Source organism: Saimiri boliviensis, chromosome 9, assembly GCF_048565385.1.
Source record: "Saimiri boliviensis isolate mSaiBol1 chromosome 9, mSaiBol1.pri, whole genome shotgun sequence".
Classification (NCBI taxonomy): Eukaryota; Metazoa; Chordata; class Mammalia; order Primates; family Cebidae; genus Saimiri; species Saimiri boliviensis.
The window spans coordinates 68553842-68578020 of record NC_133457.1 but is presented as its reverse complement, the minus strand read 5'-3'; the positions used below and the strand labels follow the sequence as shown (position 1 = coordinate 68578020).

The following is a 24179-nucleotide window of genomic DNA, read 5'->3' as shown; positions in this document are numbered from 1 at the left end:
TAATAAAACAGGATGCCAAATAGACAATTGCGCAATTAGTGTCATGGGGGAGTGGACTCCACTTAACATACAGGTGGCCCATGAGCCAAATTAATGATTAATAAAGTGCTCCTGGAATTATAAATATTTAAAAAATGAGTATTATGATATGTCCGGGTGCCCAGCACACACACAAGGCCAATATGGTTTGCAATGAGAATGCTTTACTTTTGGAGGCAATGACAAAGATAAGAGCTGCAGAATCGGAACACTGGGTAAACCACAAATGGTAACGTAGAAAAATGGTTTAGTTATTTATAAAGCATTTAGTAATGATGCTCATCATGTTTTATGGTATTTAGATAGTTTCTGAATATAATAGTAATAGCTATTCTTTAATCTCCAAACACAGAAATGTAAAACTCCATTTTGTGCAAAACTCTTACCACTAACAAGGCACTATCATCAGTGTGCTGAGACCTTCTGGATGGGAAGGAGCACTGGAGAGATGGAGAAAAATGAAGCAATGTCAAAAACAAACTATGCACACGTGTGACATATTCACAAATACACAAAGAAAGAGACATATTAAGACATACTTTTGAAGATGCTGACATAGAGGACCACATTCACAATCATCTGGAATTCATGCATTTTAATAGTCAATAAGTTGGTTCTGAGTACTGATGTTCTCCCAGAGTTTAAACAACTTCAAATATGATCTTATTGCCTAAAACCTTCCAAAGCAAGGAGGGAACAGAAAGCTGGAGAGAGATGTAACAATAACATAAAGAATTTGTAGTCATTTAGTAAGCCAGTGACAAACAAGAAGCCCAAGAGTCATGATTCCTAGTCTAAGTACCTTTTCATTTTCTTTCTCAAACAAAATGAAAAGTACAGTTACGATTTTTAGAACTACATATTTTATTTTCCTGTGGAGCTTTAGTTTTCTTGAGAATGAATTATTTGAAAACAAGCATCAAATTTGTTTTGAAAATACTAGAGTAAAAAAGAAAAAATACATTAAATTTATCAAACTTTGATTGTCAAAAATTTGTTAGAATTACTACCAGGTAAAGAAAAGACAAGTGAAGATGCCTGAGTCAATCTTTCAGGTGTTATAAAAATACATAGTGTTCTTATATATATAAAAAAAAGTTATATGTCTGACACAATTATTAAAAACCCTTTATAATGGACAAGTGAAAACATTTCAAACAATACACTGCCCATATGAGAAACACTTGTGCTTTAAAAACACTGCACTGAAAACTGTTGCTTGTAAAGCCCCATGTGTTAGGTTTTCAAATATCTTATTTTATAGAAAAATCAAAATTCACATGAAATAATGCTTTTATGAATTTTTCAAGGAGGTAATGATCATAAACTGGAAAAACTGGAAGGTAAAGATAAAGGGAAAATGGTTAATGAGAAAGCCAACTGCTATAAAAACATTTAGTAAGCTTCATTTTAACAGATCAAAATAGATACGTATATCTTTAAAAGGTTAATTAATTTTATGTTAATCTGTAATGAAAATGTACTATTTGATATTATAAAATGAATGTATAATTGGTAACTTTGAAGCTGAAATAGTATCTAAGAGTCTTTTTCTTGTTTAATATACACTCCATTTATCTGCGCCAGGATTCTACACACCATGCTTCAAATATGGAGGAGAGGGGGATGATGATGCCTCTGGTGGGGGTCAGGGAGGGAAATACAATCTCTAGGCGGATATGTATAGCTGAAAAAAGCCTCAATCTATAGATTCTAATAAATTCCTTGGCTTGTACCTTCTCCCTCGTTAGAATTTTGTGAGGGAAAAGGAAAAATGGCAATATTCTGATCATTGAAAACATGATAATCACATGTAAACATTTCATTTTCATTGCAAAAATAATCAATTCCAAAGAAAAGGTGATTACATCAACTTACCTCATTATCTAAGAGGGGTTGCTGTCTTTGTGGATTTTGTGATGCTTTTTGCTATATAACCCCAAAACCCCCCAAAAAGGGAAGTTGATTTAGTCTGGTACACGAAAATAACAAATTACATTTACTAAAATAATCACTCACATTAATTTCTTTATCTCTTCTACACAGAATTTTTCTAGATTACTAGTTAGAACATGTTAGGTTAGAAATTTTAAAAACTACATATATACCTACATAAACACGTATCTCTCACTATATTCTCTCAATGAACTGATTCTTTCCCTCTAATGGCTTCAGTTTTCACTCTAATGCTAGTAACTTTATCTATAAGCAAATCTCAGGTTTGTATTTTCAACGGCCTATGGAAACTCTCTACTTGGAAACCCCACTCCACCCCATATTTGACATATTCAAAGACAAACTCAAAATGTCCCATACTAACTGGCTATTTTCTCCAATTGTTATGTCTAATAATAATATTATAGCACGGGTGTATAGTCCCTGCTTTACAACGTGTTCATACTGTGTATCTGTGTATAAAGTATTTCAGTTTTATTTTTTTGAGACGGATTCTCGCTCTGTTGACCAGGCAGGAGTGCAGTGGTGCGATCTCAGCTCACTGCAACCTCTTAAAAAGATAATCACTTTGCCGGGCGCAGTGGCTCATGACTGTAATCCTAGCACTTTGGGAGGCTGAGGTGGGTGGATCACCTGAGGTCAGGAGTTCAAGAACACCCTGGCCATCATGGTGAAACCCTATCTTTGAAAAAAAAAAAAATTAAAAAAAAAAAAAAAGATAATCACTTCTATTGTCCTCATACAGATAGACACAAGTAAAAGAGACAGTCACTTTATTTAGTCAAGATTCCTTTTAGAGAGAAAAAAGGTTGACATTTTAATTGACAACAAAAACCAACAGGTTTCACCAAACAAATAAGCACTTAACCTCTAAGTAACTTTCACAGTATCTTTAAAAGGACTCACTTTGACAAAGTCCAGGACAGCATCTCTCTGGATCTGCTTGGTCCTTATTTTCTCCTCCTCATACTGCAGCGCAGCAAGCTGTGCCTCTCTCCGAGTGCGCTCCACTAACTGTTCCCCTCTTCTCCGATGAAGCTCCAAGTCTGTATGTGACAGCTGGAACCAAAGCATTAGTGTGCATATTAAAGCAAAAATAAGAATCACCTTATCAGTATTTCCTATCCATTTAAACTACTGTTCACCCATGCAACTTTTACTTTGAAATCACCTAGCATTTCTTTTCTTTTTTTTTTTTGAGACGGAGTTTCACTTTTGTTGCTCAGGTGGGAGAGCAATGGCGCGATCTTGGCTCACCGCAACCTCCGCCTTCCAGGTTCAAGTAATTCTCCTGCCTCGGCCTCCCAAGTAGCTGGGATTACAGGCATGTGCCACCATGCCGGGCTAATTTTGTACTTTTTAGCAGAGATGAGGGTTTCTCCATGTTGGTCAGGCTGGTCTCAAACGCACAACCTCAGGTGATCTGCCTGCCTCGGCTTCCCAAATCCTCGTGCTGGGATTACAGGCGTGAGCCACTGTGCCCAGTCCTAGCATTTCTTTAAATGTTTATTGCTAATCTTTTCCCATCTTTGTATATCTCTCTTTTTTTTTTTCTTTTGAGACAGAGTCTTGCTCTGTTGCCCAGGCTGGAGTGCTGTGGCGTGATCTCGGCTCACTGCAGCCTCTGCCTCCCAGGTTCAAGTAATTCTCCTGTTTCAGCCTCCTGAGTAGCTGGGACTACAGGTGCGTGCCACCACACCCGGTTAATATTTTGTATTTTTAGTGGAGTTGTGGGTTTCCTCATGTTGTCCAGGATGGTCTCGATCTCCTGACCACCCGTCTCAGCCTCCCAAAGTGCTGGGATTACAGGCTTGAGCCACCTCGCCCGGCCGCATTGTTCTTACATATTATTATGTTGGTGCAAAAGTAACTGCGGTTTCTGCATTGAAAGTGACGGCAGAACCTGCAATACTTTTGCATCAACCTAATACTACAAAGCCATCATGAAGGTAAAGGTTTTCTGTCTAGTGGCTGAAAACAGTTAGCAAGTTATCATGTACATATGTTATATTAATTGATTGAGGAGATAAGTAGTAAAGTTTAAATATACCTGGCAATTAATGACAATTTACGTATTAGAAAAAAATATCACCTTAGTTTAAAAACAAAAACAAATAACACAACTACTAAAAATTACCTGACTGTGACTTGGTGATAGTGACAAGAGAGAAGATGACTCAACTGGAACCCTGACCCAAAAAAGAAAAAAGAAAGGAAAAAACTCTTTGATAAAAAGACAAACAGACATACAAAAAACCAATGAAATTTTTCTTATAAATGCAGCTTTCTATTTGTAAGTAGCAAACTGCCTAGTTTGCACTGAGGGAGTACTGTAGCTGCGTTTTGTAAACCTAAGCCCAAGTCATTAAGTTAAACCATAGGAACATCTGATGTCTCCAACTCATGTTTCATGTGGTATCACTGATTAATCTATACCTAGCTAACAACTGTCTATGTCAGCCAATACCAACCAACACTACAGTTGGTATGACTTTTCAAAGAGTATCATTTCTTTATAACACACACAACTATTATCTTCTTTACCACCACAATTAAACCAAGATACATGTAAACTGAGATATTTTTACACATGAAGTCATTTTATCAATAGAAATCTAGAATACCACAGAACCTGGTAACTGTACTTGTAAAGCTCTTATTTTCCATTGATGAAGCAATTTTAAAATGAAATAACGATTCTGGTTTTTTTATTTTTTAAAAAAATAAGAAACTCTTTTTTAATGCTTAAAAAAATACTACTTCCTTCTCACTATTATCAATGTTAATTCTTATAGTTTACTATTTATCTTTTTCCTAAAACAGTTTTTCAAGTCTCTGTAACTCATGGTTGTGTCTGAAACTAAAACTCACAAGAGTAGTGGCTTTCTGACATTTAGGACCTGGCCTCTGACTGTGATGATTAACCTATCAGGCTGATCTAAATGCACCGAAATCCGTGTGATATTAGGAGAACAAAAACAAAATCTCATGATCATGGATTATCACTGCAGTCTTGACTTCCCAGACTCAAGCCATCACACCCAGCTATTTTTTTTTTTAATTGTTTTGTAAGCTGTGCATGGTGGTGTGCGCCTGTGGTCCCAATGACTTGGGAGGCTGAGGCAGGAAATAGCTTGAACCCGGGAGGCGGAGGTTGCAGTGAGCCGAGATCGCGCCACTGCACTCCAGCCTGGCGCCTGGCAACAGAGCGAGACACTGTCCCAAAAAAAAAACCAAAGTATTTTTTTGTAGAGATGGGGGTCTTAGTATGCTGCCCAGGCTGGTCTCAAACTCCTGGTGTCAAGCATCCTCCCAACTCAGCCTCCCAAAGTACTTGGATTACAGGTATGTGAGCCACAGCACCCAGCCTCATTCTGTTGCCCAAGCTGGAGTGCAATGGCGTGATCATGGATCACTGCAGACTTGACCTCCTGGCCTCAGGTGGTAATCCCAACTCAGACTTTCAAGTAACTGGCATACTGGCATGTATCAACCAACTCAGGCTTATTTTTAAGATGGGGTTTTGCTATGTTGCCCAGGTTGCTCTCAAACTCCTGTGCTCCAGTAATCCACCCACCTCGGCCTCCCAGAGTACTGGGATTACAAGTGTGGGCCACTGCACCCTGCCCTGATTACATATTTAGAGTAACAGGAATTAACTGCAACTTTCTCCTGAGATTACTAACTTCACTGTTAAAATTTCCTATAGCTTTTAGTGACCACCTGTAGATAAACTGAATCAAAACACAGAAAGGACCAAATAAACCATCTCAAGTGTGTTTATGTGCCCTAACTTTAACACTATACTTTAACAATGCTTTTCAATCTTTTTTTTTTTTTGAGACTGAGTGTCACCCTGTCACCCAGGCTGTAGTGCAGTGGCACAATCTCGGCTCACCGAAATCTCCGCCTCCCAGGTTCAAGAGATTCTTCCACCTCAGCCTCCTGAATAGCTAGGATTACAGACATGTGCCACCATGCCTGGCTAGTTTTTGTATTTTCAGTAGTGACAGGTAGATCACAAGGTCCGGAGATTGAGACCATCCTAGTCAACATGGTGAAACTCTCTCTTTCAAAAAACAAAAAAACAAAAAAATTAGCCTGGCGTGGTGGCACATTTCTGTAGTCCCAGATACTTGGAGGCTAAGGCAGGGGAACTGCTTGAACCTGGTAGGCGGAGGTTGCAGTGAGTCAAGATCTTGCCGCTGCATCCAAGCCCAGCGACAGAATGAGACTCCATCTACCAAAACAACAACAACAACAACAAAAACCTATCAGCAGTAAATGATGATGTTCATTCCTCTCTATACTTCTTCAAACACTGTTTTCAAGGCTAGGCACAATGGCTCATGTTTTTAATGCCAGCATTTTGGAATGCCAAGGTGGGATGATCACCTGAATCCAGATTGAGGCTGCTTATGGGTTATGATGACGCCACTGCACTCCACGCTGGGTGACAGAGTGAGACACTGTCTCAAAAACACAAAAACAAAAACACTGTTCTCATTTAGCCTCTGGGACACTACCTGCTTTCTCCTATCCCCATGACCAACCCTACTCAGTTTCTTTTTCTGGTTGTTCAAGCCCTAAGTCTTGCCACTTTACTCCAAACTTGTACATCTAACTGCTTACTTGATACTTCCACTTGGATGTCTTGTAGGAACCTGAAATAGAACATAATCACAGCTAACTCCCATGTCATATCCCATATTTGTCCTGCTTTACTCAGACTCCTGGGTGTCTCTTGAATATACTAAAAGTGTGTAGGTACCTCAGAACCTCTACCTAGAATGTTTCTCTCCTAGACTACCATGTTTGCTCTTTCAGGTTTCTGTTGAAGTGTTATCACTGCATATAACATTACTTTCACTCTTCTCTCACCCTACCATCTCTTTTATCCTGATTTATTTTTCTTCACAGCACCTAGCAGTACCTGAAACATAGTTGTGACATGTATTTGTCTACATCCACTAAAAAGTAACTCTAAAATATCAGGGATTACGAACAGGGACAGAACCACTACAGTGCTTAATCCTGCTTGAATGAATGACAGCAGCACACTCCCCTGAAAAAGTGTGGAATATTCAGACATGAAAAACAAAAATACAAGTGACACTTATGTATTTCCTTTAAATCTTGAACTTACTTGGGCTAAGTAAATCAGACCTTTATAAGGCAGACTTTTTCTTTTTTCTTTTTTTTTTTTTTTTGAGACAGAGTCTCACTCTGTTGCCCAGGCTGGAGGGCAGTGGCGTGATCTTGGCTTACTGCAGCCTCTGCCTCCCAGGTTCAAGCAATTCTCCTGCCTCAGCCTCCCAGGTTCAAGCGATTCCCCTGCCTCAGTCTCCGAAGTAGCTGGGATTACAGGTGCACACCAGCACGCCCAACTAATGTTTCGTATTTTTAGTAGAGATGGGTTTTCACTATGTTGGCCAGGCTGGTCTTGAACTCCTGACCTTGGGTGATCCACCCACCTTGGCCTCTCAAAATGCTGAGATTACAGGCATGAGCCACTGCACCCAGCCAGTATAAGGCAGACTCTGAACTGCCTTCTCTGTTTTTCTCTGTTTATAAAATCACATAATTAATGTGAGTAGCTTTTCTGGCTTTATCTATATAACATGAAATTTTAAAACTTCTAGGTTTTATCTAAATGTCAATTCTGTACTGCTTCTTATGGAAATTAACAAGCTTTACAGAACCTAGTCTGATATTATCATCTCTCCTGAACTAAAGTGCTATTCAGATTACAACTAGGCCCCATAATTTTTTTTTTTTTTTAAAGACAAATTCTTGCTCTGTCACCCAGACTGGAATGCAGTGGTGCAATCTCAACTCACTGCAACTTCCACCTCCTGGGTTCAAGCGATTCTCTTGCCTCAGCCTCCTGGGTAGCTAGGACTACAGGTGTGAGCTACCACACCTGGCTAATTTTTGTAGTTTTAGTAGAGACGGGGTTAGCCACCATGTTGGCCAGGTTGGTCTGAAATTCCAGACCTCAGGTGATCTGCCCACCTCGGCCTCCCAAAGTGCTGGGATTACAAACGTGAGCCACCACACCCAGCCCATAAAAAATTATTATAATAATTTTTTTAAAACATAACTTTTGCTAGTTTCAATTTCAAATTTACATAATCTATCTTGGCAAATGCTATAAAACATTCACACTTTTTGTTTATTATATCTCCCTATGTTTATTATCTTCTAGTAGAGTACACTCTGTGGATGGGGGTAGGGGAGTGGTAGGTGGGAAGAAGCATGTAAGGTGGATGAGGGCAGGGGGAGAGATTTGGGAGAAAACAGCTAAGTAAGCTTTCTTTTTCAGCTCACTAGCAGGGGGTTCCTTACGTTCATCAGTTTTTTTAAGTTCTTGTAACTGACAGACTGTTGTGATAGATTCTTTTTTGTTTTCTTTTTTTTTTTTTTGAGACGGAGTTTCGCTCTTGTTACCCAGGCTGGAGTGCAATGGCGCGATCTCGGCTCACCGCAACCTCCGTCTCCTGGGTTCAAGCAATTCTCCTGCCTCAGCCTCCCGAGTAGCTGGAACTACAGGCATGCGCCACCATGCCCAGCTCATTTTCGTATTTTTAGTAGAGACAGGGTTTCACCATGTTGACCAGGGATGGTCTCAATCTCTTGACCTCGTGATCTACCCGCCTCGGCCTCCCAAAGTGCTGGGATTACAGGTGTGAGCCACTGCACCTGGCCGATAGATTCTTTTTGTTTATGTTATTCAGGTTAGAGACAAGTCTACCTAGTCTGAGAGCTGTCAGTCATTCTCAAGTGATTTTGTCTTGCTAGGTTCTAATTCAACATTACACTTGAAATGTAAGCTCCAGGAGGGCAAGAATTCTGACTACAGTTCATAGCTATATTGCAACATCTGGAAAAGAACTTGGCACATAGTATTTAACAAATACCTGTTAATTAAAAACATGAAGGCTATATTGATCTCAAAGCATAACTGGTTACTGGGATCAAGGATGCAGTTCTTATCCAAAGACTGTACTAAGGTCTGGTACTATGGAACCCCCAATTAAACAGTAATCATGGCTGGGTGCAGTGGTTCATACCTGTAATCCCAGCACTTTGGGAAGCCAAAGTGGGAGGGTTAGTACTTTAGTTCAGGAGTCTGAGACCAGCCAGGGAAATAGTGAGATTTTATCTCTACTAAAAATAACAAAAAAATTGCTGAGCATATAGCACATGCCTGAAGTTGCAGCTACTTCAGAGGCTCAGGTGGGAGGATTGGTTGAGCCTGGGAGGCTGAGGCTGCAGTGAGCCATGATCATATCACTGCACTCCAGCCTAAGCAACAGAGCAAGACCCTGTCACAAAACAAAACAAAAAATGTAATACCAGCTTTAGTTTCTAGCACTGTGGCAGACTAAATGCCCTGAATGACTCTTCCAATGGAAATAACCAAAATGTTGAATAAAATAATCTTTTAAAATGTACTGCTTTAGCTGGGCATGGTGGTGCGTGCCTGTAATCCCAGCTACTCGGGAGGCTGAGGCAGGAGAATTGCCTGAACCCAGGAGGCGGAGGTTGCGGTGAGCCGAGATTGCGCCATTGCACTCCAGCCCGGGTAACAAGAGCGAAACTCTGTCTCAAAAAAAAAAAAATGTACTGCTAAGGTGCTATAAAAATAAAGAACCCACAGACTTTAAAAAAGAAGTAAAAACAGGAACTCTGGACTAACATGCGGTAGCAGACTTTTGGCTTCCATAACCTCTTGTCCCTGGCCTTACTCTAGTCAATATGTTATATTACATTGAAAGATAAAAGAAAAAAACACTTTGCAGTTGAAATTAAGGTTACTGGTCAGCTGACCTTAAAATGGGGAGATTATCCAGGCTGGCCTAACATAATTAGGAGCCCTTATAAAAGCAAAACAGAATAGCAAAAGAATTCATGACATGTGGCAGAAAGGGGAAGTTAGAAAGATGCCAAATATAAGGAGGATTTGACCCATCATTCCTGATTTGAAGATGGAGGGGATCACGAACAAGGAATGTGGGTGGGTTCTAAACACCAAGAATGACTACCAGCTGGCAGCCAGGAAAATAATGGGGACCTCAGCCTGGTAACTGCAACAAACTGAATTCTGCCAACATGTAGAAACATGAAAGTGAATTCTCCTCCATAGTCTTCGAATGAAGAGTCCAGGCCAGCCAATACCCTGACTTCGACCTCTAAGTAGAGACCCAGGGGAGCCTGCCCAGGCTCTATCCTACAGAAGTGTGATATAATAAACAGTTGTTGTTCTAAACTGCATACTTTATAACACAAGCAACAGAAAACTAATATGTAAGGTAACTGAGCGAAGAAGCTAGCTTTTACCTTGAGGGTTTCTACTAAACCCTGGAGATCCTGAGCTTCACCTATAATGGATGCAGGACGTGAGAGGGACAGGAGATATAAAATGCAGGCCCACTCAGGGTGGGGAATGTAACTGGAAACTCTTGCATAAAATTGGAATCTGAGAAGACTATACTCTCAATATAAGGACACACGGCAACTGAGAAAACATTCTGAAATAAATTTCAAAGCACATAAAACTTAACTAAATCTCCATGAAGTGAATGGTAAGAGTATAAACAGCAAAGTTATAAGATTTCTTTCTTTTTTCTCCCTAAATATTTATTCCATCTATATCTCAGTTCCCCAAGTTAACTTTAATACCTTGTCAAGTATAAGAACTACACAAATGTACTGTCACTTAAGAATAGGCCTATCAAGACTATGTTTTATGACTTCATAAACACAGAAGGCAAAGAACTAAAAGCTGAAATTTTCTTTTTTTTTTTTTTTTTTGAGACGGAGTTTCGCTCGTTACCCAGGCTGGAGTGCAATGGCGCGATCTCGGCTCACTGCAACCTCCGCCTCCTGGGTTCAGGCAATTCTCCTGCCTCAGCCTCCTGAGTAGCTGGGATTACAGGCACGCACCACCATGCCCAGCTCATTTTTTGTATTTTTAGTACAGACGGGGTTTCACCATGTTGACCAGGTTGGTCTCGATCTCTCGACCTCGTGATCCACCCACCCTGGCCTCCCAAAGTGCTGGGATTACAGGCTTGAGCCACCGAGCCCGGCCTGAAATTTTCAACTACTGCAAAATAATTCATGGCAAGAAACATTTTGGAATTCAAAGAACGAGAAACAGTGCTCTAAATTATCAAGCTAATTTGCAAAATATTCTTTGTTTTTTTGAGATGGAGTCTTACTCTGTCACCCACTCTGGAGTACAGTGGCGTGATCTCAGCTCACTGCAACCTCCACCTCCTGGGTCCAAGCGATTTTTCTGCCAGCCTCCCAAGTAGCTGGAATTACAGGTGTGTGCCACCATACCTGGCTAATGTTTGTATTTTTAGTAGAGATGGGGTTTCACCATGTTTGCCAGAGCCACTGTGCTGGGCCTAATTTTCAAAATATTCTGAGAGGCACCAAGTACAGTGGAAAAATCATATTAACTGAGACAGGACTGGTGATCCAGATCACTATTTCTGACCACCTCTCTGTTATCTAGTAAAAAATGTAAGTTAAAAAAATCAGGACTACTGAAATTCCGATTTTTTTTGTGTGTGTGAGACAGGGTCTCACTGATGCCCAGGTCAGAGTGCAATGGCGCAAACTGGGTTCACTGCAACCTCGACCTCCCAGCTCAAGCGATCCTCCCACCTCAGCCTCTCGAGTTGGTGAGACCAGAGGCATACACCACCATCCTAGGCTTTTTTTTTTTTTTTTTTTTTTTTTTTTTTGTAGAGGGGTAGATGATGACAGGTCTTGCCATGATCCATGATGCTCAGACAGGTCTCAAACTCCTGGGCGCAAGCCTCCCACCTTGGCCTCCCAAAGTGTTGAGATTACAAGTGTTAGCCACCACGCCTGGTCCTGAAATTCTTTTAGCTCTCTTTATGCATGAATCCGTACGTAATCACCACAAAATCTCATTGCTATTAAGTATTGTCAAATCAATTAACCATGTAGGTAATGATTTAGATGGTCTGAATTTAGAATCAAATCGATTTTCACCTTTTCTACAGCATGAGTACAAAAGCATACTGTCACTCAGTTCTAAAACATATAGCATCTAAACATCTTTATTATACTTAGATCTGCATAAAACCAAAAGTACTTTTTGCTCTCATCAAGACTGAAACAAATTAAGCAGAATTGTTTTTTCAAACCTGTTTTGATGTAAGTATCTTCTCATATCTTCTGTTTTTTGAAATTCCCTAATGGCTACTGGCTTTATTGGTGAACCCTAGGCCAAAGGACAGAAATAAGTAAATTTAATATGTTAATCCAGAAAACTGTGATTACACAGTTCACATGTGTCATTTAGTCTGTGTATTACACTAAAAATATTTTAATAGACTCTTCAAATGTAACCTTTAAGTTTTAAAGCATCATATGCTACACTGCTGCTTTGATAAACAAAAATGTTCATAATCTACATTTATTTTATTTTATAAGAAAGCAGATTTTCTTCTTAATGTATTATATAAATTAAGGTGACCAAACACAGTAATATGTACTGAATAATAAGATGTTACAATTGGAAAGGAACTTATGAGGTCACCAGTACAGACTCCCATTTAGGACAGAAATTCCCATCTACCCTACCCTGGCATTAGCTCAGTTACTCTTGAGTATTTCTGGTAATACCAAATTCACTGGGCATATTACATTTCTTAATTTATCCATCACAACAAATTGTCTCTTATCATACTCATACAAATACTCTTGAGTGTGTTGGTGAAATACCAAGATAAAACAAGAAGTAACTTCTATTTATGATAAAATACCGTATTTAAAAGGAAAATATTATTGGCAATTTTACTTATTTACGAACTGAAAAGTAAAAGGTCATTTTTAAAAAGTATTACTGAGAAAAATGAAACTCATTTAAAATACAGACCACACACTGAAAAATAAAATTATAAATCGAAGGTAGGGGATTAAAGGTTATCAAAGGAAAATCTACAGAAGTAATACAATCTTGTTTCAACACCAAAAATAATCCTCAAAAGGGGCATTCCCTATCAAGGGAAAAATAAGAAAATAACTTTTCCAAAAAGGGTATCTACAAATCAAACATAAAAGTCCCTATCACCTACCTCCAAGAAACAGGCATATTCCATGTAACTAGAAACTTTTTGTGAGTCACTCCAAAGGGTTAACAACTGTCTTAAGGTCTGGACATGAGATCCCACAGAATAAACTACAATTCTGTAACTCTAATGTGAAAATAATTTTTCTAATTTTAGTGAATATACCATTTTAAAATTTTTGTTTATTTAGAGACAGAGTCTCACTATATTACTCAGGCTGGGCTCAAACAATCTTCCTACCTCAGCCTCCCAAATAGCTGAGATTACAGGAATGGGTCACCATGCCAAGTTGTGCCATTAAAAAAAAAAAAGTCTCTCCTAGGATGTTTTATTAGTTACTTACCCTTAACACCCTAGGTTGCTTTTTCTTTGTTTTTTTTTTTTTTTTTGGATATGGAATCTTGCTCTGTCATCCAGGCTGTAGTGCAGTGGCACAATCTTGGTTCACTGCAAAGTCCGCTGCCCAGGTTCAAGCGATTCTTATGGCTCAGTCTCCCGAGTAGCTGGGATTACAGGCAGGTGCCATGACGCCCAACTAAGTTGGGTTTTTTTGTATTTTTAGTAGAGAAGGGATTTCACCATGTTGGCCAGTCTGGTCTCTAACTCCTGACCTCAAGAGATCTGCCTGCTTCAGCCTCCCACGGTGCTAGGATTACAGGCATGAGTCACTGCATCCAGCCCCATCCTAGTTTTATGATACTGCAATTATCTAAAATTATTCTAAAAGGCACATGAAATTTTCATGACAAAAAATTTCATACTGGCTTAATAAAAAAAAAAAATCATATCCTATTCAGGAGAAACAGTCTATGTATGTGACAAGTATTATAATAAAATTAAAAAATAGTGTTTAAAATCTCACATAGGTTAGTTTTTAATAATCCATTTTTAGATAGTGTTCAGGTAGAAAAAAAGATATTTCTTCACTGGTTGTTAAACCACTTAAAGTAACATTACTTCATCGTATTTTCAAAGTTGCTAAATTTTATGAAAGCTTTATGACAAAGAAGTCATAAAGACTACCATACGTAACAGGCAGCCAGAATTTTAAAAATATCATTACAAAAGAGACAACATAATGAATTAAAGAATAGTATTATTTTTCATAGTACAATAGGCATTGTCACTGTTAGTAGAGATACTCCATTTATACAGCCTAAGTAACTGTAAGATGATCAAAGAGAAAGACCAAGAGAAAAGAAAGTGGATTCCTTGAAGGATCATAATGCGTCGTTGTTAATTTTAATTTTATTGCAAAATAGTTGCTCTTTGCTCCAGCAGGGAGACTCACAGCCTGAATAACAAGTAATTTCATCAATCACTTGGTACATTGCTATCTCTGGGCTGTAGGTCTTTGATTTATGTAAGTTTATCCAACTTTAAATACAAAAATGTCTTCTGAATGCCAAGAAAAAATACCGTATTCAAAAGTGTTCCGATAGAAAGACCAAAGCCCTTTCTTTCTTTTTTTTTTAAAAGAATGGTAATATTGGATGGGCACAGCGGCTGACACCTATAACTCCAGCACTTCGGGAGGCTGAGGCCGGCAGATCACCTGAGGTTAGGAGTCTGATACCAGCCTGGCCAACATGGTAAAATCCTGTCACAACTAAAAATACAAAAATTAGCCAGGCATGGTGGCACATGCCTGTAAATCCCAGCTACTCGGGAGGCTGAGGCAGGAGAATCACTTGAACCTGGGAGGCAGAGGCTACAGTGAGCTGAGATTATGCCATTGCATTCCAGCCTGGGTGACCGAGTAAGCCTCTGTCTCATTAAATAAAGAATGATGATATCACTCTATAACATGTCCTACTTGAAATGATTATTCTCCATTTCTTTTTTTTTTTCCTTTTAGCTTTCTCAGACCAACATTATTCTCTGTTTCTGAAAGGCTAATACATCATTCTCTTAAAAGGACCCAACTATTTCTCAAATAACCACTGCTCAGAGTCTGAAACCAACTCCAGACATCAACATCACATCCACTAAAGTGAAGCCATTTTATTATGCTGACAAGATAGACTGAAGAATGCTATTCTATTTGAGACCCTTGGAAAATTGGCAAAGATTCTGTAGTGGGCTGAATGCACATTTGTTTTCTAAGGCAATTCAATGCTCCACTTAAGAGATACCCAAGAATTTTAATAGCAAACAATTTATATTCTGTGTGACTTAGCACAAAAGCTCCAATATAATTCAGTATATTATAAAAATTCTATGGTTAAGTTGCATGTTGCCACAAAAGTCAATTTTTTGGTTTAACTGTTAATTAATTACTGACCAAACTATGATTTATCAGTTAGTAAAAATGAAAAAGCAATAAAAACAATAATGAAAAGCATCACTGTATTTTCCTTTGTATTTACTTCGAAGGCCTAACAGTACTTAAGACTTCTTTTATTCCTTCTGCAAAATTCTGGTCTTCTTGTTTGAAAAATAACCCTAAAGCCTACTTGAGACTACTGTCTGATTTTTCTGAATAAATCTGAAAAATTCAGTACTGAAATTAGAAGTGAACATAATGAAAACAATTAGGCTTATGTCAACAAATCACTGATATAACAGAATTTTATACTACTATGAATTATTTTTACAATGGGATAGCAACATATTTAGGCTTAAATCTATGTACTACCTCATGAGAGATTCGCCGCTGTTCAATATATGCCATAAACTGTGAACTAAGGCTGTCTGCATCCGGTCCCTTGGGCTGTCTCACCTCATCTTCTTCTTCCTCTGCAGTACAGCTGTCTATGTAGTCAATCTGATCCAGATCATGTTCCACTGTATATACCACACCCACACACACACAAGAAAAACACACAAATTAGCCAAAAAGAGACATTTACTTATTTCCTTTTCCCCAAGATTTTCTATTTTGAAAGTGGGAGGGATGATAAAAACTTTAAATTAAGTAAGTCTTTTTTAAACCGTTTTACGTCCAAGGTAAATTATGTAAGTCTTTGTTTTAAAAAAATTTAATTTCATTTATCTTCTATTATTATTTTTTTTGATATTATTTTTTTATTTCTTGCACTGTCATCCAGGCTGGAGTGCAGTGGTACAATCTCAGCTCACTACAACCTCTGCTTCCCAGGTTCAAGTGATTCTCATGCCTCAGCCTCCCAAGTAACTGGGACTATAGGCATGCGCCACCAAGCCTGGCTAATTTCTGTATTTTCAATAGAGATGGGGTTTTATCATGTTGGTCACGCTGGTCTCAAACACCTATGCTCAAGCGATACACCCACTTTGGCCTCCCAGAGTGCTGAGATTATAGACATGAGCCACTGCGCCAGGCACATCAGTGTTTATTATTTAGTTCATGGCCACTCAAACAAATAGTCTCCAGAAAACCTTAGTCCTAGTTCACTAAAGAATGCTGTAGCTGATGACAATTACTGAAATACATAGACTTCTAACATTTTTCTTTGGACAGCTCCTTACTGTTTTAAACACAGCGGTTTGACTTTGTGAGACAGAGAAAAGAGTAATTTTTTTTGTTTGTTTTGAGATAGAGTTTCCCTCTGACACCCAAACTAGAGTGCAGTGACGCAATCTCAGTTCACTGCAACCTCGGCCTCCCTGGTTCAAGCAATTCTCCTGCCTCAGCCACCCGAGTAGCTAGGACTACAGACACACACTGCCAGGCCCAGCTTATTTTTTGTGTTTTAGCAGAGACGGGGTTTCACCATGTTGCCCAGTCTGGTTGCTAACTCCTGAGCTCAGGCAATCCGCCCGCCTCAGCCTCCCAAAGTGCTGGGATTATAGGGATGAGCCACCTCACCTGGCTCAGAGGACTAATTTTAGACTGAAAAGTGAATCTTCTTGTATGACTTCATGTTTTAGGTCTGGGGCTTAATAATATCTCTCAGGAGATGGGAGGTGGAAAACCTAACACTGTCAACTCAAAGAAAAGTAAAAGGCCGCCCAAAAAAAAAAAAAAGAAGAAGAGAAAAGAAAAGGTAGAAGTAAACTGGACTTGAAGAAATACTTTCTACTATGTCCCTTCCTGTAATTGCTGTCAAGTAAACACAAACAAAAAAGATCAGAACAAAGATTTTCCTATTTGAAAAATTATTTGCTAGAGGTCTGCAATGTAGCTAGTTATAACAGTTTATGGATGGGAAGGGATTCATTTGAGAAATTTTTTCTTCTCAAAATGCTTTAGGGTGAGAAGTATATACATAGGATTCAGCCACATCACTGTTCATCCGTTAAGTCTGAGAATACCCCACTATTTTTTTTTTGAGATAAGAGTCTTGTTCTGTAGCCAGGCTGGAATGCAGTGGCATGATCTCGTCTAACTGCTTCCCGGGTTGTGGTTCAAGCAATTCTCCTACCTCAGCCTCCCAAGTAGCTGGGATTACAGGCACAAGCCACTATGCCCAGCTAATTTTAGTATTTTTTAGTAAAGACGGGGTTTCACCATGTTGGCCAGTCTGGTCTTGAAATCCTGACCTTGTGATACGCCCGCTTTGGCTTCCCAAAGTGCTGGGATTACAGGCGTGAGCCACGGTGCCCAGCCAATTTTTAAGCTTTGAAGTACTAAAACAACTCCTTAAAATGGCACACTAGAAAAAAAAAACTTGCTACTAAAATGGTTTCTCCGGAGATGCATTAAACCACAACCTGCTATTTTTAGGATGTTCTACAGGCTGCCTAAAAATCGCAGTGGCTTTTTCCGCAACAATGAACTTGGAGAAGCCTATTTCTCAATTCAGTCTTCTGGTTCAATTATTTATAAATAATCCTGTAAATGTAATTAATATAAAATAAATTTTGAGTTATTAGTTTTATTATTAGCTACAAAGGGTGGAAAGGTTATAAGTTTACATCCACATTAGAAACCAAGTACAAAAATGTATTTTTTAAATGTGCTAAAACTTGTCTGACTAAATAAATGGTTTACATTATGACCATTTCTGAAGAAAGTAACTTTACTTCTTCATACAATCTAGAGCAGTGTGGCCAAAGAGAAAAATAACACAAGCCATAAAGGTGAACCACATATGTCATTTAAAATTTTCCGGCCGGGCACAGTGGCTCAAGTCTGTAATCCCAGCACTTTGGGAGGCCGAGGCGGGTGGGTTACGAGGTCAAGAGAGCGAGACCATCCTGGTCAACATGGTGAAACCCCGTCTCTACTGAAAATACAAAAAATTAGCTGGGCGTGGTGGCGCATGCCTGTAATCCCAGCTACTCAGGAGGCTGAGGCAGGAGAATTGCCTGAACCCAGGAGGTGGAGGTTGCAGTGAGCCGAGATTGTGCCATTGCACTCCAGCCTGGGTAACGAGAGCAAAACTCCGTCTGGAAAAAAAAAAAAATTTTCTAGCAGCCATATTTTTTTAAAGTAAAAAAAGTAGCACTAATGTTAATAAAATATTTTACATTGTCCATATACAATGCTAAACATTACTATTTTATATGCTTTTTTTTCAAATCAAGTTTTCAAAATCTGACATGTATTTTATACTTAAATACATATAACTTTGGAAAAACCAAATGTCTTTATTTTTTTGAGACATAGTCTTGTTCTGTTGTCCGGGCTGGAGTGCAGTGGCACAATCTAGGCTCAAGCAATTCTCCTGCCTCAGCATTCCCAGTGACTGCGATTACAGGCATGCACCACTACGCCCTGCTAATTTTTTTTTCTTTTGTATTTTTACTAGAGGGGGGTTTCACCATGTTCGCCAGGCAGGTCTCAAACCCCTGACCTCAAGTGATCTGCCTGTCTCAGCCTCCCGAAGTGCTGGGAGTACAAGCATGAGCCACCACATCCAGCCTAAAAAAAATCACATTTCAAATACTCAATAACCACATGTGGCTAGTGGCTTCCGTACCAGCACAGATCTCAACATTATTTTAAGTCTTAAACTGATGGGGAAAGATGTCTCATATGAGAGAAAAATTTAAAAGAAAACTACTGAAATATAAATGAAATGATAATGACAGGAGTAAAGAATGTAAGATGGCAAGGAAGCCCAGGTGCAGTGGCTCGCGCCTGTAATCCTAGCACTTTGGGAGACCAAGGCCAGTGGATCACCAGGTCAGGAGATCAAAACCATCCTGGCCAATAGGGCGAAACCCCATCTCTACTAAAAATACAAAAATTAGTTGGGCGTGGTGGCAGGAACCTGTAATACCAAGTCCTTGGGAGGCTGACAGGAGAATCGCTTGAACCCTAAAGGCAGAAGCTGCAGTGAGCCAAGATCGCGCCACTGCACTCCAGCCTGGTCGTGACAGTGAGACTCTGTCTCAAAAAAAAAAAAAAAAAAAAAAAAAAGATGGTCAGAAACAGGACAGGTAACCATTTAATTGAAATCATCACTAATAAAGCTCTCCTCGCATAAGTAATAGATTTCTGGAAAATCATAACTGGCCCTCGAAATCTAAACATGAAATTAAACATTAAATTCAAACCAATTCAAGCAATACAGAATAGAACGCGAAAATCCAGAGTCTGCTTCAGAAGTGTAAGCAAGTAGAAAGAGCGCTGCTTGCTAATGAACTACAAATTTCTTAATGCCAGAATAAGGAAAACTGAGATTCAGACGCCCTTAAAAAGCATCTGACAATTCCAGATGAAGAAAAGGTAAACACTAAAACAACAAAATGCACAAAATCCTACAAGAGATCAAATACCGACCATAGCAAGAATCTTAAAAAGGGAGAACGGTACTTCAAAATGTCGTGGTTAAATCAAGATTAACAAAGATCTACTCCAGGTGTGCTATCTCTAATAAAGTTTCCTCCCACAATGAAAACAAGGGGGAAATACTGTATTTTAACTCTAAGACTGAAACCAGAAATTGCAGTTTCATCCCAATGGAAAATAATTTTTTTCAATCATATATGAAAATAAGTCTTTTATTTAAAAGAAGAGTGAAGAAGCTATAGATAAAGAACAAAAGGAGTGGGTGTGAAAAAGACAACTTTAAAAAGTTAAATGATTACAAACACTTTATATGTCACTGGAATCATGTTTAATTTACCTCCACCATTTGTCACTACTAAACTGCCCCGATTCTCTTGGTACTGGCTTTCTCTTCGTAGTCTCTGTTCTTTAGTAATCTCTGCTACTCGAAGAGGCAGATCTGAAAATTCATCTGTAGGCTTAAAAAAGAAGCAGAAACATTAAAAACAATCATTTTAGCTGGGCGCGGTGGCTAAAGCCTGTAATCCCAGCACTTTGGGAGGCCGAGGCGGGTGGATCACGAGGTCAAGAGATCGAGACCATCCTGGTCAACATGGTGAAACCCCGTCTCTATTAAAAATACAAAAAATTAGCTGGGCATGGTGGCGCGTGCCTGTAATCCCAGCTACTCAGGAGGCTGAGGCAGGAGAATTGCCTGAACCCAGGAGGCGGAGGTTGCGGTGAGCCGAGATTGCGCCATTGCACTCCAGCCTGGGTAACAAGAGCGAGACTCCGTCTCAAAACAAAAACAAAAACAAAAAAAAAAAACAATCATTTTAGAGCATGGTGGCTCATGCCTGTAATCCATGCACTTGGGAGAACGAAGCAGAGGGATCGCTTGAAGCTAGGAGTTTAAGACCTGGATAGGCAACATAGCAAGACCACATCTCTTCAAGAAATTTAAAAGTTAGCTGGGTGTGCTCACGCATGCCTGTAATCCTAATACTTGGGATGTTGAGGGGAGAGGATCACTTAAGCCCAGGAGTTCAAGGCTGCAATGAGACAGGATTCCACCACTGCACTCTAGCCTGTGTGACAAAGCAAGATCCTATCTCAGGAAAAAAAAAAAAAAAATCTGGCTCGGCGTGGTGACTGATGCCTATAATTCCAATACTCTGGAAGCCCAGGAGCTTGAGACTGGCCTTGGCAATAGAGGGAGACCCCATCTCTACAAAAAAAAAAAAAAAAATTAATTAGCCGGGCATGGTGGCATGAGCCTGTGGTCCCAGCTACTCAGAAGGCTGAGGTGGGAGGACTGCTTGAGCCAAGGAGGCTGAGGGTGCAGTGAGCCATGATCGTGCCACGGCACTCCAGCCTAGGTGACAGAGCAAGACTGTTTCAAAATATAAAAAAGATTCGTGACTCCATAAATCTGTATATACAGATAGATTTTAAATATCTACATATGTATCTGTATGGATACAGCCACATTTATGAACCCACCCACCAAGACTGTATACAAACACAAGTAATTTGAAATTTCAAGTGGGATGTGGTCTAAGATTAATTTGCGGCAGGGTGCGGTGGCTCAAGCCTGTAATCCCAGCACTTTGGGAGGCCGAGGCGGGTGGATCACGAGGTCAAGAGATAGAGACCATCCTGGTCAACATGGTGAAACCCCGTCTCTACTGAAAATACAAAAAAGTAGCTGGGCATGGTGGCGTGTGCCTGTAATCCCAGCTACTCAGGAGGCTGAGGCAGGAGAATTGCCTGAACCCAGGAGGCTGAGGTTGTGGTGAGCCGAGATCGTGCCATTGCACTCCAGCCTGGGTAACAAGAGCGAAACTCCGTCTCAAAAAAAAAAAAAAAGATTAATTTGCTTTTGATTCCCAGTAAAATGTTATAAGTAGGTTATTAGTCTTGCTAACAAAAGTTTTTTAATAACTCAATGCATAGCTAAAATATTATACATAAGCAATTTTTATTTCTTTTTACTTTTTTTTTTTACTTTTTTTCTTCTGTGGACATAGTAATTTTTAAGAGCAGAAAACATAATACCAATAATTTAAAAACCAGGAAAACGACAGAATTAGCTAGGAAGTTATTCATCTTGAGCATATGAATTCTCTTCACTAAGGTTCTCGTCTCTCTTTACCCATCAGCCTAAAGTCCTACTTGTTTCCTCACTTCTAGTGCCTCTGCTCAAGATTATCCAGCCTCTCAAATTTTAGGCTTCAGTTTCCACTGACTCAGCTCCTGCTTGCCTTTTTTTTTTTTTTTTTTTTGAGGTGGGAGTTTCACTCTTGTTACCCAGGCTGGAGTGCAATGGCGCGATCTCGGCTCACCACAACCTCCGCCTCCTGGGTTCAGACAATTCTCCTGCCTCAGCCTCCTGAGTAGCTGGGACTACAGGCACGCGCCACCACACCCAGCTAATTTTTTGTATTTTTAGTAGAGACGGGGTTTCACCATGTTGACTAGGATGGTCTCGATCTCTTGACCTTGAGATCCACCTGCCTTGGCCTCCCAAAGTGCTGGGATTACAGGCGTGAGCCACCGCGCCCAGCAGCCTTTCTATGATATGAAACTATTAAATGAGACAATGAGGTAACAGACAGGTGGAAATACATGTGATAGAAAGCTGGTGAAGAAGCAGAACACCAGTTGTGGCAGTAGGACTATGTGGGATTCTTGCTTCTCCCCTGACTTTTCTATATTTTGTGTAAAGAGAAATTGAATCCAGTTAAGACACATTCCATTTTCATTATTTTATTTTCTCTTAATCAGGTGTTATAACACACAGAATATAAAAAACACTTACCTCATTCCCTGACCATCTCTTGTCACCACTGTCCACACTGTTGAAGCCGGAATCAAGGGCTCCATAAGGGCGAGTTGAGTACAACTCTTCATGGCTACGGGAAAGAGACTTTGTTACTATTAACATTTAAATTAAACAGATGCAACTTACTTAAAAACGAGAAATGTGGCTCTCAGTCATTTGATTATTAGAACTAAATAGGGTTTCTTTTAATATGAGAAATTCCAAATAAAAACAAAGTAAACAGAGTAATATGAGACTTCATGTACTCATTATCATCCAGCTTCAAAACAATCGCACCTCTGCAATTCTTGTCTGCCCAATGAGAGGTGAGTTTATTGGGACTGTGCTTTCAAGCAAAATTTGGGAGGTTCCAAGAGAAGGCCTGAGGGGTTCTCTCTTTTGAGCAAAGCCCATAAACATTATTTCACTTGCACTGAAACATCTATGCTGCTTGTTTAAAGACCCTTGAATTTAATTCTTGCTACTTAAGATTACTCCATACTCCGGAGGCTGAGGTGGGAGGACTGCTTGAGCTCAGGAGTTTGAGACCAGGCTGCATAACACAGTAAGACCTTGTTTCAAAAAAAAAAAAGACTATTCCAGATGGTTGGGACTGCCAAGGAGATGGCCTTATAAGTCATATGTTATGTAGCTGAGGGACTCAAGACTTAAAAGATCCTAAAGTGACGTTAATGTTCAACAAATCCGACTCTTCACTCCCTGTAAAAAAAAATGAAACCCAAAAAGTATGAATGACTTGCCTTAAGCCAGCTAGCAGCAGAGGTAAAGTTAGTGTTCAAGTCACTCAGACCAGTAGTTGTCAACTGGAGGGCCCCAAAGGGACATTTGGAGACATTTTTGTTTGTCATCTTGGGAGGGTACTATTGGCATCTAGTGGGTAGATGCCAAAGGATGCTGCTAAATGTCTTACAATGCACAGGACAGCCCACAACAACAAAGAATTGTCTGATCTAAAATGTCAACAGCGCCAAGGTTGAGAAGCCCTTAGAACTACACTTTGCCAGATCTAGGTTATCTACTTTACAATTCATACAAGCTTTCTGAGAATAACGGTGTTAAAACAGATTATTTCCCTACAGTCAAACATTTAGGCAAATTTAAGTATCCATTTTGATTCTTTGTACAAAAATATGATAGGTAAAGGAAAAGAATGTACTTACCAGGAGCCAAAACCCAACGGTCTCCTATCATAATCTGGCAGATCTGGAGCAATCTTACAAGCTTGTATGTTCAGGTATTTAAATATGTGGATTTTGCCTTTTATACATATCTAAATAAAGTAATATAAATGTAACCAAATTATTATTCATCTGAAGTATGCTTAAAATTATCAACTTTTTATGTAATGTATATTGAGAATGAGGCATTTCTGTCAAGTACATGCAGTAACATTAAAAAACCAATATTCTTTTAATAAATTATATTATTTAGTTCAGCATTATTTTAGGTGTTTAACTGGTAAATATAAGTTTCCATTTTTCTAGTCACTAATTTCAGTAATATATAAAATAAGTAATTTTTGATTATACTGTTCAAATATCAAATTATCTTTTTTTTTTTAGACAGTCTTGCTCTGTTGCCA

At 39.3% G+C, this 24179-nt stretch overlaps 1 protein-coding gene across 12 annotated transcripts in view; it reads right to left on the bottom strand.

Annotated features, from left to right (window-relative positions):
* LRCH3 (leucine rich repeats and calponin homology domain containing 3) overlaps window positions 1-24179 on the bottom strand; it is a 105120-nt gene that overhangs the window by 31160 nt on the left and 49781 nt on the right. For 5 of the 12 annotated variants that reach the window (XM_039461853.2, XM_039461857.2, XM_039461856.2 and 2 more), the window contains exons 6-14: window positions 23758-23867; window positions 22574-22667; window positions 20111-20231; window positions 15751-15899; window positions 12186-12262; window positions 4133-4184; window positions 2902-3054; window positions 1918-1968; window positions 426-479 (exon numbers count right to left, since the gene is read on the bottom strand). In XM_039461853.2, the coding sequence (XP_039317787.1) occupies window positions 426-479; window positions 1918-1968; window positions 2902-3054; window positions 4133-4184; window positions 12186-12262; window positions 15751-15899; window positions 20111-20231; window positions 22574-22667; window positions 23758-23867 (861 nt within the window). The remainder of the gene's footprint in view (window positions 1-425; window positions 480-1917; window positions 1969-2901; window positions 3055-4132; window positions 4185-12185; window positions 12263-15750; window positions 15900-20110; window positions 20232-22573; window positions 22668-23757; window positions 23868-24179) is intronic. The other 7 variants (XM_039461858.2, XM_039461860.2, XM_039461854.2 and 4 more) reach the window with 3 other exon arrangements.